Source organism: Zonotrichia leucophrys, chromosome 5, assembly GCF_028769735.1.
Source record: "Zonotrichia leucophrys gambelii isolate GWCS_2022_RI chromosome 5, RI_Zleu_2.0, whole genome shotgun sequence".
Classification (NCBI taxonomy): Eukaryota; Metazoa; Chordata; class Aves; order Passeriformes; family Passerellidae; genus Zonotrichia; species Zonotrichia leucophrys.
In genome coordinates, this window is record NC_088175.1 from 17902968 (window position 1) to 17917676 (window position 14709).

The 14709-nt window shown below is 50.4% G+C and overlaps 1 protein-coding gene across 3 annotated transcripts in view; it reads right to left on the minus strand.

Moving 5' to 3' along the window:
• Positions 1–340: 340 nt before the first annotated feature.
• JDP2 (Jun dimerization protein 2) overlaps positions 341–14709 on the minus strand; it is a 47316-nt gene continuing 32947 nt past the window's right edge. For all 3 annotated transcript variants that reach the window (XM_064714079.1, XM_064714077.1, XM_064714078.1), the window contains 3 exons: positions 7879–8102; positions 3351–3455; positions 341–2508 (listed from right to left, as the gene is read on the minus strand). In XM_064714079.1, coding sequence (XP_064570149.1) covers positions 2323–2508; positions 3351–3455; positions 7879–8079 — 492 coding nt within the window. In that variant the 5' untranslated portion in view covers positions 8080–8102 and the 3' untranslated portion in view covers positions 341–2322. The remainder of the gene's footprint in view (positions 2509–3350; positions 3456–7878; positions 8103–14709) is intronic.

The window sequence follows — 14709 nt, forward strand, 5'->3', positions numbered from 1 at the left end:
AGTGCAAGGACACTGCCACAGGTAGAACCATTGCATTTTGTGTTGGGAGCGTGTTCTGGCACGTGGCAACACAGGCTGTGCCTGGCATGTGCCCTCTGCTCCTGCCCGTGCCCAGGAGATGCCACCGCAATGCACAAGCCTGTCCAGTGGACCATCTGTCCCATAGCAAAATTTTTAATTCTGAGAAGGTGAGAGCTGGGTTTTGAGAGGACAGATGCTACCAGAGAAAAGAACATCAAATAGCCTGTCTCCTACAGGAACCACGAGGGGTTTGCAGTACACAGAGATGGAACTTTGCACTGCACAGAGATGGAACCTTTTCTGTTCAACAGTCACAGGCTGTGGCATAAAGGGGAAGAGGCCCAAACCCTCTGCTTTAACTTTATTGTTTTACAGCCCAAACAAGTTACATGAAAAATAAATGCCCTAAACTTTGAGTGTCAAACGCCTTGGTACTGACTGCAATAAAGCAGAAGGTTGTTTGGGTGGCAGAATCAGGGAGTGGACTGGGTTAGGAAGGACCATAAAGATAATCTCATTCCAACCCTGGGCTTTGCTAGGATTCAGTTCCAAGCCTTGGCTGGAATATCTGAGCATTAAACTGATGTAAATACATCACTCTTCTGCTGCTACCTTTGCTAGCTGCTTCTAGCATGCTGGGTTTCAAATGGCACCTTTTATTTCTCTTCCAAGCCAGCTGTTTCCATAGAAGAAATTTTTACTGCAATGTGGCTATTCATCAGAGAAAGGCCATCACCTGCACCCACAGCACTGCCAGTGGAGTGGAGATGAGCACACAGGCTATGCAGGTGAGCAAAAATTACAAGATGCCTGTGGACAAGATGCCTGGATCATCTGGTACCCCCAAGGAGCTCCCACTGACCACCAAAGAGGGAAATTATTACCATGTACACTTTGCAGAGGGAAATAAAGAGAAAAGACAAGGAGGCCCATCTTTTCAGCAGAGCTTAATGAAAGGCAGAGGTATCACATTTTTCAAAGAATGAAGATTGGCTCCTGACAGCAGCTGAGGAATGGGTCAGATCTTTGCCATGAACTCCACAATCTGGGCAGAAGGAAGCACAAAGGCACATAAAGGGAACTACAGCACAAGGACATCGTGACAGCTCCCCTGTCTCTTTCTCATCCCTGAAATGAATTCAAATTGCTGTATTTGGGACTGAAACACAAAGGACCAGTTAAGGATGACATGGTCTCCCTCCACTTTTCCAAGTGGCAAGCCATGCCTACCTACCCTCTTTGGTGCAGCACTGAGCCACTTCTTGCTTGACAATAGTCAGAGCTGCCTCCAAGGTTGCCAGCCTTCTAGGGTGAATTCTCCTGGCCCACAGCTGCTAACACAATCATCACAAGAGCTCTGGGATCTGCTCCACTGTGCCACTCAGCCAGGACCACACTGCTGCAGCAGTGCTGAGCCAAACAGAGCCACAGGAGGACAGCGTACGCAAAGGTAACATTTACTGAGAGATACAGAACTGAGTATTATGAAGGACATACATGGATGGAGAGGGCAGCGACACCACTGCAGAGGGCAGCTTGCACCCCCTTCCCAGCATGCCAGGAAAGGAGCTGGATGCTACCAGACAAGTAACACAATGGAGATAACTGTGGCATATGTGTTTGTAACAAACAGACCATTATAACATACATTTCTATGGGATCACATCTAGTGATTATATAAATCCATATAGAGATCACTGTATAAAAACTTTGTAAAAAATACTTTAAAAAAGTGTAAAAATGTGCATTCAAAAGCACGGCCGACACGGACAGCTGGGCTGTAAACATTATACTGAGTGTGCTTGTGGGGGGCGCCTGCGCCACCGAGCCCCGACAGGCCTGCCCACCAGATGGGGCTGCATCAAGTGTTTGTGGTTCTTGGGTTTGGGTTTTCCTCTGGAGCGTGCCAGGAGCAGCAGCAGCCTCTGGGCAGGGCGCTGGTGGGCACTGCCCAGCTGCCACTCCTCAGCCCCTGCTACCCATGGGCTGCCTGCTCCTTGCAGGACACGCTGTGGCTTTGTGGGTCCCAGGGCTGAGAGCAGGCTGAAGGGCTGTGATGATGTATCACAGGGAGGCTGCCCTCGCTGGCACCACCAGCCCTGCTCCCAGGTTCAGCCTCAGAGTACATGGTTGGCAGGTTCCTGATCTTCTCTGTTCCCATGTTTGGTCCATAGTTCCCAAGGAAGCCCACTGGGTCCTGGCTGCACCAGGCCTGGGTGCACAGTTCTTCATACAGTACATACATTAGAGACCCTGGAAGACCCTGTGCCACTGTCTCCTCCTCGTGGCCCTGTGCCACCTTCACTTCTTCTCTAGCTGCTCCAGCAGTGGGTTGGCTTCGCTCTCGGGCGTCTTGATGCTGTCTGTCCGCACGATGCAGGTGGGACGGTGCCGGTTCAGCATCAGGATGAGCTGCTGCCTCTCCTGTTTCAGCTCTTCTATCTGGGCCTTCAGCTCAGCATTCATGAGCTCTAGACGCTCAGACTCCTAGCAGGACAGGAACACAACCGCATGTGACTTTATCTAGCAGGACAAGACACAAGAAACAATTTGGCCAACATGCCACCTCTGCTCGGTGCTGCTCCTCAGCCCCTGCAGCAGGGGAGCAGGCTGAAGACCTGCCAAGGCATCACATCCCTCCAGGCAGTTCATCCCCAGCCCTGCTGCCTTGTGCTTGGCACTTTCTGCCATCACAGAGAAACACACAGCCACCACCTGGGGCAGGTCCCTTCTGCCCCCCAGCAAAACCTGTGCCCGGCTGCTTTCCGTGCTCTGGTAAGGTGTTTGGGGACAAACTCATGCTTAAGTTTTCACCCAGCCCATCTGTAAGCATCTGCCCTTGTGAAATGACTCCTTCCAAGTTGTGTCATCTGCCCGTGTCTTACCACTGTTTGCAGAAAAACAGCAAGGTGCTGTGACAGTTTTTCTGCCCTGGGGCTAGAGGTGGAGTGAGCATCTGGCCTCTGAGTGGGAAAATCTTTAGGACTTCAGTCAAGGGTCAGCACACTGCCAGCCCCTGTCCTGTGCCACACTCATATGGATGTTCCTGCTGCAGAACTGAGGCAGAGACATTATTCTTCCTCTCTCACCACAAGCCCAGAGCCAACCTCCAGTCCTCTCCAGCCCTGGTACCAGGGGTAAGCTCTGCCTGGGCACGTACATGGCCACCACCTTCACAGCCTCACCAAAAGCAGGGGCTGTATTTTCCCAGATAAAGGCACTGGAGCAAGGGATGGCAGAGGGGAAGCTCAGGAGGCAATGCTTCCTGCAGCTGGAGCACTGTTCTAGGGAGGTCCCTGCTGTGCCCTGGGACAGACTGGGGCACCCACCCGCTGCAGGAACTCCGTCCTCTCCTTCTTCTTGTTACGACATCGTGCTGCCGCTACTTTGTTTTTCTCCCGGCGCCTTTTCCTCCTCTCTTCTTCCTCATCCAGCTATAACAAGACAGAGAAACCCAGATCAGAGCCAGCAGATGTGGGCTGGGGCAGGAGGTAGGGGTGAGCACGTGGCAGCCCCAGCCATGGCAGGGCAATGGGCAGCCACCTGGTCAGGGGCCACCAGCAACATGACTCAATCCTCATGGAACCAGGTATGCTGCTGCTACAGCCTCTGCCTCCACTTTGTGGGAACACAGAGAGGGACACCTGTACCCACAGCTGAGGACATGGCTGGTGGGGGACAGACAGCCCTTCACAGGGCTGCTCCCTCCCTGAGAGAGGGAAGAGACAGAGAATAGAGCTCCCTCCTTGTTTCTACAAGGGTGGTTTGTCACACAGACATCTACAGGCACAGCTCTGTGAGCACAGACATTGAAAGCATCGCACACACAGCCAAGGACAAGAGGCAGAAAAACCCAGAACATACCCCAGCTGGGCCTGCCCCATTCCAGTATCTGGGACTGTCTGAGTCACAGGGCCACCACAGTAAGGTGGGGACAGGTCCTGCATCCCCTGTGAGGGGGCAGGACACAGCAGTACCTGCAGTTTGCCATGACTCAGTTCTCTGTGCTCTTTGACTCAAACCACACAGGCCAAGCCAATGGGTCAGAAAACTATAATCAAAGCATTTACTGATTTATGCTGCAAAGCCTGTGTAAATGGCCTATGGCATGCCTACATCCAGGAACCCAAACTAGCTCCTTCAAGAAAAACCTGAGTGCTGGAAAGCCATGCAAAGTCAGGTTATACTTTGCAGCATGGACAGAGAAGAAAAGGTCCCCAGTGCCTTCATCCATATTTGTCCTGGGTCTCTGAAATTTGAGGTGTCAGACTGAACTGTCTCATTCCTATCGATGATACCACAGGAACACCCCACATGCAGACACACCAGCAGTGCCTGATGGCAATGAATGCTGCAGGGCCCATCCTCCACTGCAGACTGTGCACACTGCTAACAGTCACCAACTCCAAAACCCACTAATCAAAACATCCCAGCATGATGCACAAACAAGGACTGGACGAAATGTGGGCTCAGCAGAGGCAGGGTGAAGGGGTGGCTTAAGCAAGCTGCATGTCCAATACACAGCACACTGTAGAAGGCAATGTCTGAGCTTTACAGCACTAACAGTTCTGCATCTTTTCTACCTTGCTTTGCAAGCACTATACCACAGTTGCTATTTCAGCTGGGGTGAGAATATTAAGCAAAGCCAGCACAAGCTATGCACAGACTTCCATAATGCCAGGCTGCCACGTAGTGTCCTGGGACACCAATGTACCACACCTGGGAGAGCTGCAATGGGAACTGCACTGATACCCCCAAGTCCAGTCAGAAATGGACAGCTCACACTGCACCCACATAAATTAGATGTGACAGGTTAGCAGGAGTAATCTGGAAGGCACTAACTTTACATTCCACTGCCAGGTCTTACAAAAGTTGCTGACAGAAATGAAGAGGAGGTGGACATCAGGGTAGATGCAATTCCCCTTTGCACATTTACCAACTACTCATCTACCCCTAAGACAGCTTCCTGGTCTGTTAGTTCCAGGATTACTAGGAGGGTGCATAGAGATCTCTTGTGCTCACAGTTCCAAAGCTCAAAAAACACCCCCAAACTTGGCGTCAGAAGTACATCTTGGGGCCTAACAGCAACTGGAAGAGCAACCAGCAACTGCACCAGCCCTGGAAACTGCCTGACATTTCCATGCCCTCTTGGTCCATTCAACAAGAATTACAGAATAAATGACCTGTCTTTGACCCTGCCTCCACCCCACAGAGGGCCCAGCAAAGGTCTGTGTCCTTTAGATGGAATACAGATGCCCAAGGAAGGTGGCTCAACACAGACAGAAGAAGTTTGAACCCTTGGCTCTGCTTTTGGAGCACAGCTCCTGTAGCTTCATAGAAAATACAAAGGTTTGGATGAGATCTTAAAGATCAACCCCCCTGCCACAGGCAGGGACACTTTCCAGTACAGCAGTTGCTAAAAGCCCCATCCAGCCTGGTCTTGAACACTTCCAGGTATGAGGAATCCACAAATTCTCAGTGCAGAGAAGTTCTCTTTTCCAGACAGCAGGTTTTCCCCATCTGCTTCTGCTTGATTTGTTCAAAAAGGTGACACGGCCCTAGTGCTGAGGGTTAGGACATTATTCAGAGGCACATGGGACAGTGATGATGGGTCACCCAACAGCACATCCCAGCAGTTGATCTCCAGGGGATGGATCCCTGTGGGTAGAAGTCCCTGTGGGGATGCCTCCTGAACTGCTTCAGTCAGCAGCCTCAGAGACTGAGGGGATCATCTGCCTGAGGGACAGGGCTCAGTGCCAGAGGAGCACCCCAGATGGGATTCAGTGGTGGAGGAGGCCAGCAGCATCTGTGTACACCTGTCCAAGAGGAGAGCAGCTTTCCCACTGGGGCTGTCCATCACCCTGCAGAGAAGCTGGGTGGGTTTTGTGTGTGTCCCCAGGCACAAAGACCCCAGTGCCAGGAGATGCTGGTGCCCCCAGCAGGGCAGAGAGAGCTGCCTTGGCCAGGCTCATGGCAGGCAGCCTGTCCTGCCAGGCACCACAGAGTGGCACACCAGCACCCAGCATTCCTGGGCTCCAGCACCCTGCAGGAGGAAAGCAGCTGCAGGCTGCATTGCAAAACCGTGCGTGGGCAGCTTCTTGGCTACTCATGGGATAAGCAGCTACTGCTACAGCTCCCTCAGGCTTTTGCTGCAAAGCCTTGCCAAGGGCAGCTCCATTTGCTGCCTTCAACTCCTCAGCTTCATGGGCCATGCAGGGGAGGAACGAGCTGCATGGAAGGCAGCTGAGCAAGGGCTGGCAGTGGGTTTTCTCTTAGCTTTCCTCCACATGCTGCCTCAACAGCTGGCTCAGAGGACACTCAGCAATTCCAGTACCTGCTGTGGGGCAGAATTGCCCTGTCCCTGTCACACAGATGCCAGTGACATCACATACCCATGCTACAAAAAGCAAAAGCAGCAGTTGCAGAGCCAGCTCAGAGGTGGCTAAAGGAAAGGAGCTGGGCCTGGGAAGACAGCATAGCCACAGAGTCACCCTCTTTCTTCCCCTGCCCATGAAGCAGGGCAGGCACTGCAGACCATTTGCTGCATTAACACCCAGGCCAAGAGCTTGGAAGAGAATTTGGCTTCAGCCGCAAATCCGTGACTGCTTTGCCCATAGAGGAACCAAAGCCATCAGCATGCCCAGGGCCTCAAAATGGCATCCCTGAGAATCCTAGCCTCAGCTCTTCCCACTGCAGAGCTGTCCAGTCCTTCCCAGGCAACCTCCAGGCTGCACAAGCTGACTGAACACTCTCTTGGGCACAGAGCTTCTGTGCAAGGTGCTCAGATGAGCTACATCATACCAGTTCTACCCACAGGAGTCCACCTCAAATGGCTTGGGGGAAAGAACAGGGATGCTCTGCACAGGTGGCTGTTGCTGAGCTTCTGCTTAAAAAATGGGCTAAATCAAGTGTCAGCACCATTTGGAGAGCAGGTTGCCCTCTGGAATTCCTATTTTACTCCTTTCAGCTCACAGCTCATCACAGGCAGCTTTTCACATCATCCAGCACCTCCTTGCTCACGCTGCCAGAGAACACACATCACCCCATCCTCATATGGCATCATCTGAGGTAACCTCTCCCAGAGCAAATGCTCTGTTCAGAAGGCTGTTCATTGGACCTTCTAACAGCAGCCAGTACCCTCGCCACCACGGGACCTCTGGAACGGTGCATTCCCACCTCCATCTGCAGGCAGTGGGAGGTGCAAACACTCACCACCAGCTCAGCCAAAGAGTGGACAACCAACACAGGGAACATAAGGAAAACACTGTCCAAGCATCTCCCTGGTCCCTTCAGTCTGGTTCTGACATGGCAGCCTGTGGTACCAAGCAGAAACCACCCACCTTCCCCACCCCAGGAAATTCGAGGTGAAGCCAGGGCCCACCCCAAGCAATGGGGCAGGGGCACCTGCAGCACAGGCTGAGCCACTGCTCCACACACCCCATTCCTGCTGGAGAGGCAACACCAATGCCAGAAGCACCAAGGGCTTGTTGACATGGTTGACAGGCTGTGTGACTTCTACTCTGGGTGCATGTCCCAGCCTAGGGACATGTTGGCTGCAGCAGACCCCACTCCACACGCAGGGTTTGAGTTCAGATGGCTGCCAGTTGCTGCACTGGACCAGGTCTGGGATGCTGAGGCCACCACTGCCAGCCAGGGGCAGGAAATCAGGCAGGGATGAGCGGCAGCTAGTGGAGCAGCTGCCAACATGCATGCACATCAAGCACATCACCAAACAGGGAGCTTATAAAACACACTGGTCACTGCTAGCACACCCAGGCACAGGCAGGAGGGAAACCCAGGCAAACGCAGACACCAGCCCTGCAGGGCCACCTGCAGCCAGCAGCCCCCAATACTCACCTCACTTTTGACAGGCTGGGGTCTCTTGCCAAGCTTCACCTCCAAGAACTGGAGCGGCGAGATCATGGCGCCGATGTTGCGGATGTCGGCGCACTTGAGCTCCTCGGCGGTCAGGGCCGCGCCCGGCAGCCCTGTGAGCGGGCCCAGCCCAGGCAGCGCTCCGGCCGTCAGCGACGGGTCGGGGATCTGCCCTGGCATCATAGCAGGGGACACGGCTTCCTGGGCTGCAGGGGCACAGACACATCCCATTACAACCAGTGACAGGGCCTCGTGACACAGCTCAGGACTAACTCAGTCCCGTCACCTACAGGGGTGTGAATCAAGGCAGACATTCTCCCCCGGGAAGGGCAACGGCAGAGAATAAGCAGAATCTGTATTATAGAAACCAAAATATATGAATCCTGCCAGGAAGAATAGGCTGCTGGGGTGTAGATAAGGAAGGGAAGACACCTGAGAGGCAAAGCACCAGAAGAACAGGAGCTGGCTGCAATGACAGTGATGTGATGCCATGGACACCTTTCTCTGGAGAACAGCAGATCAAGGTTTGCTTTTAGCCGAATTTTGATTAATGAATGTGTGGATTATTAGTACAAGAAGAAAATGGCACAAATAGGACCATAATATGCCCTAGGCTGGATTCCCTCCAGGCACGCTCAGTCACTGGTCAGGGCTGGAACACAGCACACAAAGACCACAGATAAAACTGCAAGAAAAAATACCCACCACTGTACAAACATCTCTCAGCACAGACATGAGGAAACAAAGGCTGGAGGGGAAGGGAAATGGTGCAAGGTTCAAAAGTCCTCTTCTATCATGAAAAAAAAAAAGTGAGAATAGGATCAAGGCAAACTTCAGCAAGTCACTTATAGGGAGATGAAAGGGAGTTATTGATAACTATGAAGAACAAGCAGCAAAGATACAATAAAATTAAACCTAAAATGGGAAGTCCATAGAGCTGGAGCTGCTACATCAGTCCAAAAGCCATTGGACAGATGGTTGTTGGTGCAATGCAGGTACATCCCTGCTGTGTAACTGGCCTGGGACACTCACAAGTTACCTACTTACAACATTCACTGCTGTCCACACAGCTGCCATTTGCCCCTCTTCTCAACCACATGTCCCAGTGTGTGTGCACTGCTCTCCTTGCTCTGCCTATCCAGAGAAGTCCCAGCACACTGTAGGAGCCTCCAGGCACCCACCCCGTTCTGCCCCTGAGCAGGAGGCACCAACACAGCAGGGAAAAGGACCAGCAATGTCAAGAGAGAAACAGAACAAAGGAGTGGACACAAAATCCCAGTGTGCAGCTTCCTGCAACCACAAGAGCCAGTCAGAAGGCAGGATTCAACAAACAGCTGGGGAAACTCATGGAGGCCCTCACAGCGCCAAGTGTCAGAGAAAGGAGGAGCATTAAATGAGGGACAACAGGCACTTGCCCTGCTCTTTCCAAAGCACCCACTCTCACCTGCTGAGGGACCAGGTAACAGGAGATACAGACTTTTGGCCCAGGCAGTAGAGCCGTGCAGACTCACACACACACACAAGTAGCCAAGCAGCTGCCACAGCTGCTCAGCATTTGCCATCCTGGGGTGACAAATCTATGCCAGTACCAGGCTGAAGACTTGAGTGAAGCTGCATGTGAGATAGAACTGCTGGATCACAGAATCACAGAACAGCTGAGGCTGGGAGGGATCTCTGGAGATTGCCTGGTCCAACTGCCCTGCTCAGGTGGCCTCAGTGGATGCAGGCTGAACAGGGTTAATCATGACAAACAGAGAAGTTAAGAATTTCTTGGCACTGGCACATCCCTTTTCCCATGAGATTATTTAATATATTTGTTAATATGAAGGAACCAGAGATAAGCAGCAGAAGGAAAGGAAAAACAAGCATAGAGGCCAGTCAAGGGCAGAGAGGCTAATGCAAGCCCCACAGCATCCAGCACAGGTGCTGTGCAAGCTGTATTGGTGTGACAGACAGAATGATTTGCAGCAGAGAGTGCCTACAACCTGCAATGAGCTGTGAGCTGTCAAACAGTCTAATCTGATAAGGAAAAGGTCCAGGTGTCAGCATGAGATGTCCCCTGGCAGGGTTTGCTCAGCTGTGACCAAGAAGACTTGGGAAAGAGCAGGGAAAGCAGATGCAGCAAGACAGAAACCATAAAGAGGAAACAAGCCCTCTGCTCCAGTCATCCTTTAGGAGACAGAAAGGGGAGAGCAAGGCAGTGTTCAGCAATGCTGGGAGCACTGCTGTGGGGAGAGGAAGCTGGGCAGGGAGGAGGTGATCTGCATAACGTCATTAAAGCCTGAAGAGAAGACAGGAAAGACAGACAAGCAACTTCCCAAGAGAAGAGATACTCTCTGATGAAATGGACTTCTGCCCATTTGGTGACAGAAAAGAAAAAGAAAATACTTGATAATGATACTTGACCTCAAATAAGACTACAAGTCAACTCCTTGAGACTTCAAGGACCTAAACTGATGCAAAGTATTCATTCTTCCACAGAGATCTCTGAACTAGAAAAATATAGTTCCACATCTGCAGTGGAATTTTGTACTGGAATCTGCACCAACATCTTGTAAGGTGCCCGGAGGTGCCCAATGCAGCTGGGCTCTGAAGCTGCAGGCTATCTCCCTCCCCCTTCTTTTCAGGCCTACACAGGGCTGAGATGCTCCACTGCTCCAGAAATAAGTACCAGCACACCCTTAGGCTGCACTCCAGGCAGGAAAACACAAGTTATTTAGGGAGTGGGGCTAAATCCCTGCCACCTTCCTCAGAGATCATCCCTCTCCAGCAGGAAGGCACCAGGTCAATGAGGTGGATGACAGAGGGGAGGTGAATCCAGAGGCTCTTCCCAGGAGCGCCTGCCACAGGACAGAGCTGTATGGGGTTAAATCCAGCCTACCATTTTGGGATAGCTGCATACACTGCAGAGCTGGCCATTTCCCTGATGCTGCCACCCAGGTGACATGCTGTGGCACTGGGGAAGACACCTGCCAACAGCAGCACAGCCCAAGTCAGCAACCCCACAGATGTCCATCCCCAGCTTGAACAGCTTATGTCAAAATTTAAAAAAATAAAATAGAAAAATAATCAATAGCAAAAGTATATGAGCATCCACTTGAAGTCTCTCACAGACTGATTTGGGGCCCTGACCCACCCTTTCACAGGCTTCAGCATGAGAATTGACTTGAACCCAGCACTGGACACCAAAATCCATTCTGGACTTGGAGGACTTGGTTTTAATTTATTCATAAAATGACAGAATATGCTGAGCTGGAGGGACCCAGATCATCGAGTCCAGCTCCTGACACTGCACAGGATAGCCCAAGAGTCACACCATGTGCCTTAGACTGCTGTCCAGACTCTGACTGAACTCTGTTAGGCTTGGTTCTGTGACCTCTTCCTTGGGGAGCCTGTTCTAGCACCCAGCCACCCTCTGGATGAAAAACCTTTTTCTGATATCCAACCTAAACCTCCCCTGCCTCAGCTTCATGCCATGTCCTCGAGTTCTGTCACTAGTCACAAGAGTACCTGCCCCTGCTCTTCCCCTCACAAGGAAGTTGCAGACTGCAGTGAGGTCTCCCTTCAGTCGCTTCTTCTGCAGGCTGAACAGACCCAGTGCCCTCAGCCACTCCTCACACAGTTTCCCCTCCAGGCCTTCACCATCCTCATGGCCCTCCTTTGGATGCCCTCCAATGGCTTCATCTCTTTTCTATATTGTGGTGCCCAAAACTGCTCACAGCATTCAAGGTGAGGCCACATGTGTGTGGAGCAGAGCCGGACAATCCCCTCCCTTGACTGGCTGGCCATGCTGTGCTTCATTTTCTTCCATCATGACATGCAGTTGACAGCACCCAGGATAGACAGTCCAGGTCCTCAGGCAGACTGAATATGGGGTTACTGCAATGTATGAAATAAGGAGCAAGGAGAAATCCGTGCTTCAGACTGTGGGCCAACCTGACCACTCAGCCCCCTCCCCATGCACTCAGCTAAAGAGCTGAGAACCAGGTAGAAAAGAAGGGAAGTGTCTTCTACAGGTGAGAGCTTGCTCAGGGGCCAGAAAGCTCAGAAGCACATTGAGAACTGCCAAGAGTCAAGCTGAAGAAGAATGTAACACCATTCCCAGCAGGGCTATAACCATGGAAATAAACAGGAATGAGGAGAGGTGCCATCCCTCTCTGCAGAGCAGGGTGCAGTAACAGATCATCTCCCTAGTTCCTGAGGGCCCTCAGCCCCAGGCACTGTCACTCCTGCTGATTGGAAGGACTCCAACAAACTCCAAGTTTGTTCCATTCCTTTGCTTCTTCCTAATGTAAGCACAACTTTCTTTTCACCCCAAGTCCCAGATACTTTCCCATTCTTTTCTGGTGAGTAACAGAGGTAAGTAGTACTTTGATGATGTGAAAAAGCCAGAGTATGGAATTCTATTTAACACTTCAGTCTTCCTCCCAAAGCTGTTATCCTGGCCGACATGGACATGCCTACCCATAGCTCCAGCATACTGGTACCATGTTCACATGGAAGGGCAGAACTTCAAAGTTCAGGATCTGAGTTTGACCTTTAAGTTGCAGCTCTTCAACAGCCACATCTGGCTGGATGGGGTGAATACAGCTGGTGCCAATTTTAATTAGTTTCTGGATATTCCCTTGCAGCATTTGCTATTTCTAAGGCACATGAACCAACTCACCTCTGTATTCATTCACTTTCTAACACAGTGCTTTAGATGGGATTCCTATTATATTTTTTCTTTTCAGAGCTGATAAATAACACAGCCTTTTTCCCTCAATGCCAGGTGGTCTTTCAACATCTCCTTACATGAGCTTGGAAATGTCATGTCTTCGGTACAACCTAGCTTTCTGGTGTCCTACATTGAACCACACAATTCCTTTGTATGCATTGTATCAGCTATGCTTTTGCACATAATGAAGCCAATAGCAACACATCAAGGGGAAAGAGAATGTGCAATCTTGCACAAGACCATTGGATCAGCATGACACCAGCTTCTTGAGTTTACATTCACCATTACTCTGCCTTCTGCACCAACACTATTCATCATTTTGTGCCATGACATCAAGGTGCTCCAGATGGAATTAGGAGACAGAGAAGACTTCAGTTCAATGATGAGTACCTTATACCATTCATTGCTCTGTTCAGCAACCATCTTTGCAGCAAAAACCTGGTCAAAATTTTTATTTCCTCAGCTTTGCCTCTACACTCCCTTATTCTGGTTAAAATGCTGTAACACAAGACTCGACCTCTTGCCGAAATGTCTGTAAACCCTCCTGATAATTGCAGCAACTTTTGCATCCTTGCTTTGGCACTGTTCTTCCTGTGGCTTCAATCAACTCAGTTATTTTATCAGCAGTCTCATACTCAAAAAGCTGACAGCAGTACAGCTTTCTTTGTTCACCTTGGTTTTGCTGCATCTTTCCCACCAGTTTCAAGTGTTTGTGTGCTTTGTTCCCCAATTATGTCCCTATGGTCAGCAGTCTGTGACATGGTTGATTTAATATTTCTTAAAGGCAGCACCCATTATTCTTAGTTTTGTTCCTACTGCCAGAGTCTGTTATCTTCTGGAAACCACAGCCTAGAGGGAAGAAGCTTTACCAAGTTGTTTCTGTCCCATACAGTTGCTCAGCTTCCTCAGTGACCCTGCCCCCAGATACCTTTCTATTCTTTCTCCTGCAGTTCTAATCTTCATGTTCTTGGGCTTTTTTTTTTTTTTTCAAATGGGTTGGGTTTTTCCTCTTCCTATACTGATTTAGTTGCTGCTTTTTCAGGGGACTCTTTGTTTGGGTTTGTGTTTGTTGGTTTTTTTTAAGCAGCTGGTGTTTGCACAGCAGTTACAGCATAAATCTAACATGTATAGGCATAATTTGTATAACCCAGGGGCTTGTGCTCCACTTGCTAGCCTGTATTCACACCCCTCCTGCCACCTATTCACTGCTATTCTTACCCAGACTAAAACTGGCACAGGAATGCCTACCTGTATTGAAATCATGCATTCAATTCCCTGCACACAGACTGCCTCAGTTTGTATCCATCATCCTATGCATCCAGAGGTGTTGTTAGTTTCTTTATAAACCAAATGCAGCTGCTACTGTTGTACCATGAGCATCATCCTGTAGAGATGACCATGACATCCCAAAGCAGGCTCTGACAGTCACACTTCAATTTAACTTGCTATTACTGCCTTATCTCTGGTGTCAGCTTCCTTGGTGAGAGTGAGGGCTATTTGCAGCCTTATTATCAGTTTTGCTGTCTATAATACAATCACAGTTTCTTCCAACATAAGCTATTTCACATGTGCTGACATTTATAATGGTTGATCCAAGTACTCTTCTGATGCTCAGAGAGCCAGTCTAGCATCTAATACTGCCAGCCAGCAGATTCTGACACTCTGTACCTGCCAGCATGTTTCTCTTTTGCCCATGTTAAGCACTGCACTGGGGCACAGTCTGTCCTACCAGTCCTTTTCCATGCTGCCTGCAGAATAAAGGCCATGCCTGCCTGCAATTCTCTCACAGGCTCAGCCTGGGTGCCTGCCATTACTTGCCAGCTGCCACGCATCAGAGCACTGCTGGAGTCTGTGAGCCCCACACAAGCAATCTTTGAACTCTTCATCAGTGTATTAGCACCTAGCACAACATTGCCATTTGTGTGTGCTGTCTTGGGGCACAGTAACTGGCCTTTCATCTTCTCCTGGCCAACAGGGAACAATAATTCTGATCTGGAGATCAGAAGCAGCACTGCCAGCATATAGTTCCTTAGATTCTACTCTGCTTTGCTGCCATTTTTAAACTTTTTTTTTAACTCCTGGCTATCAAGCTACCT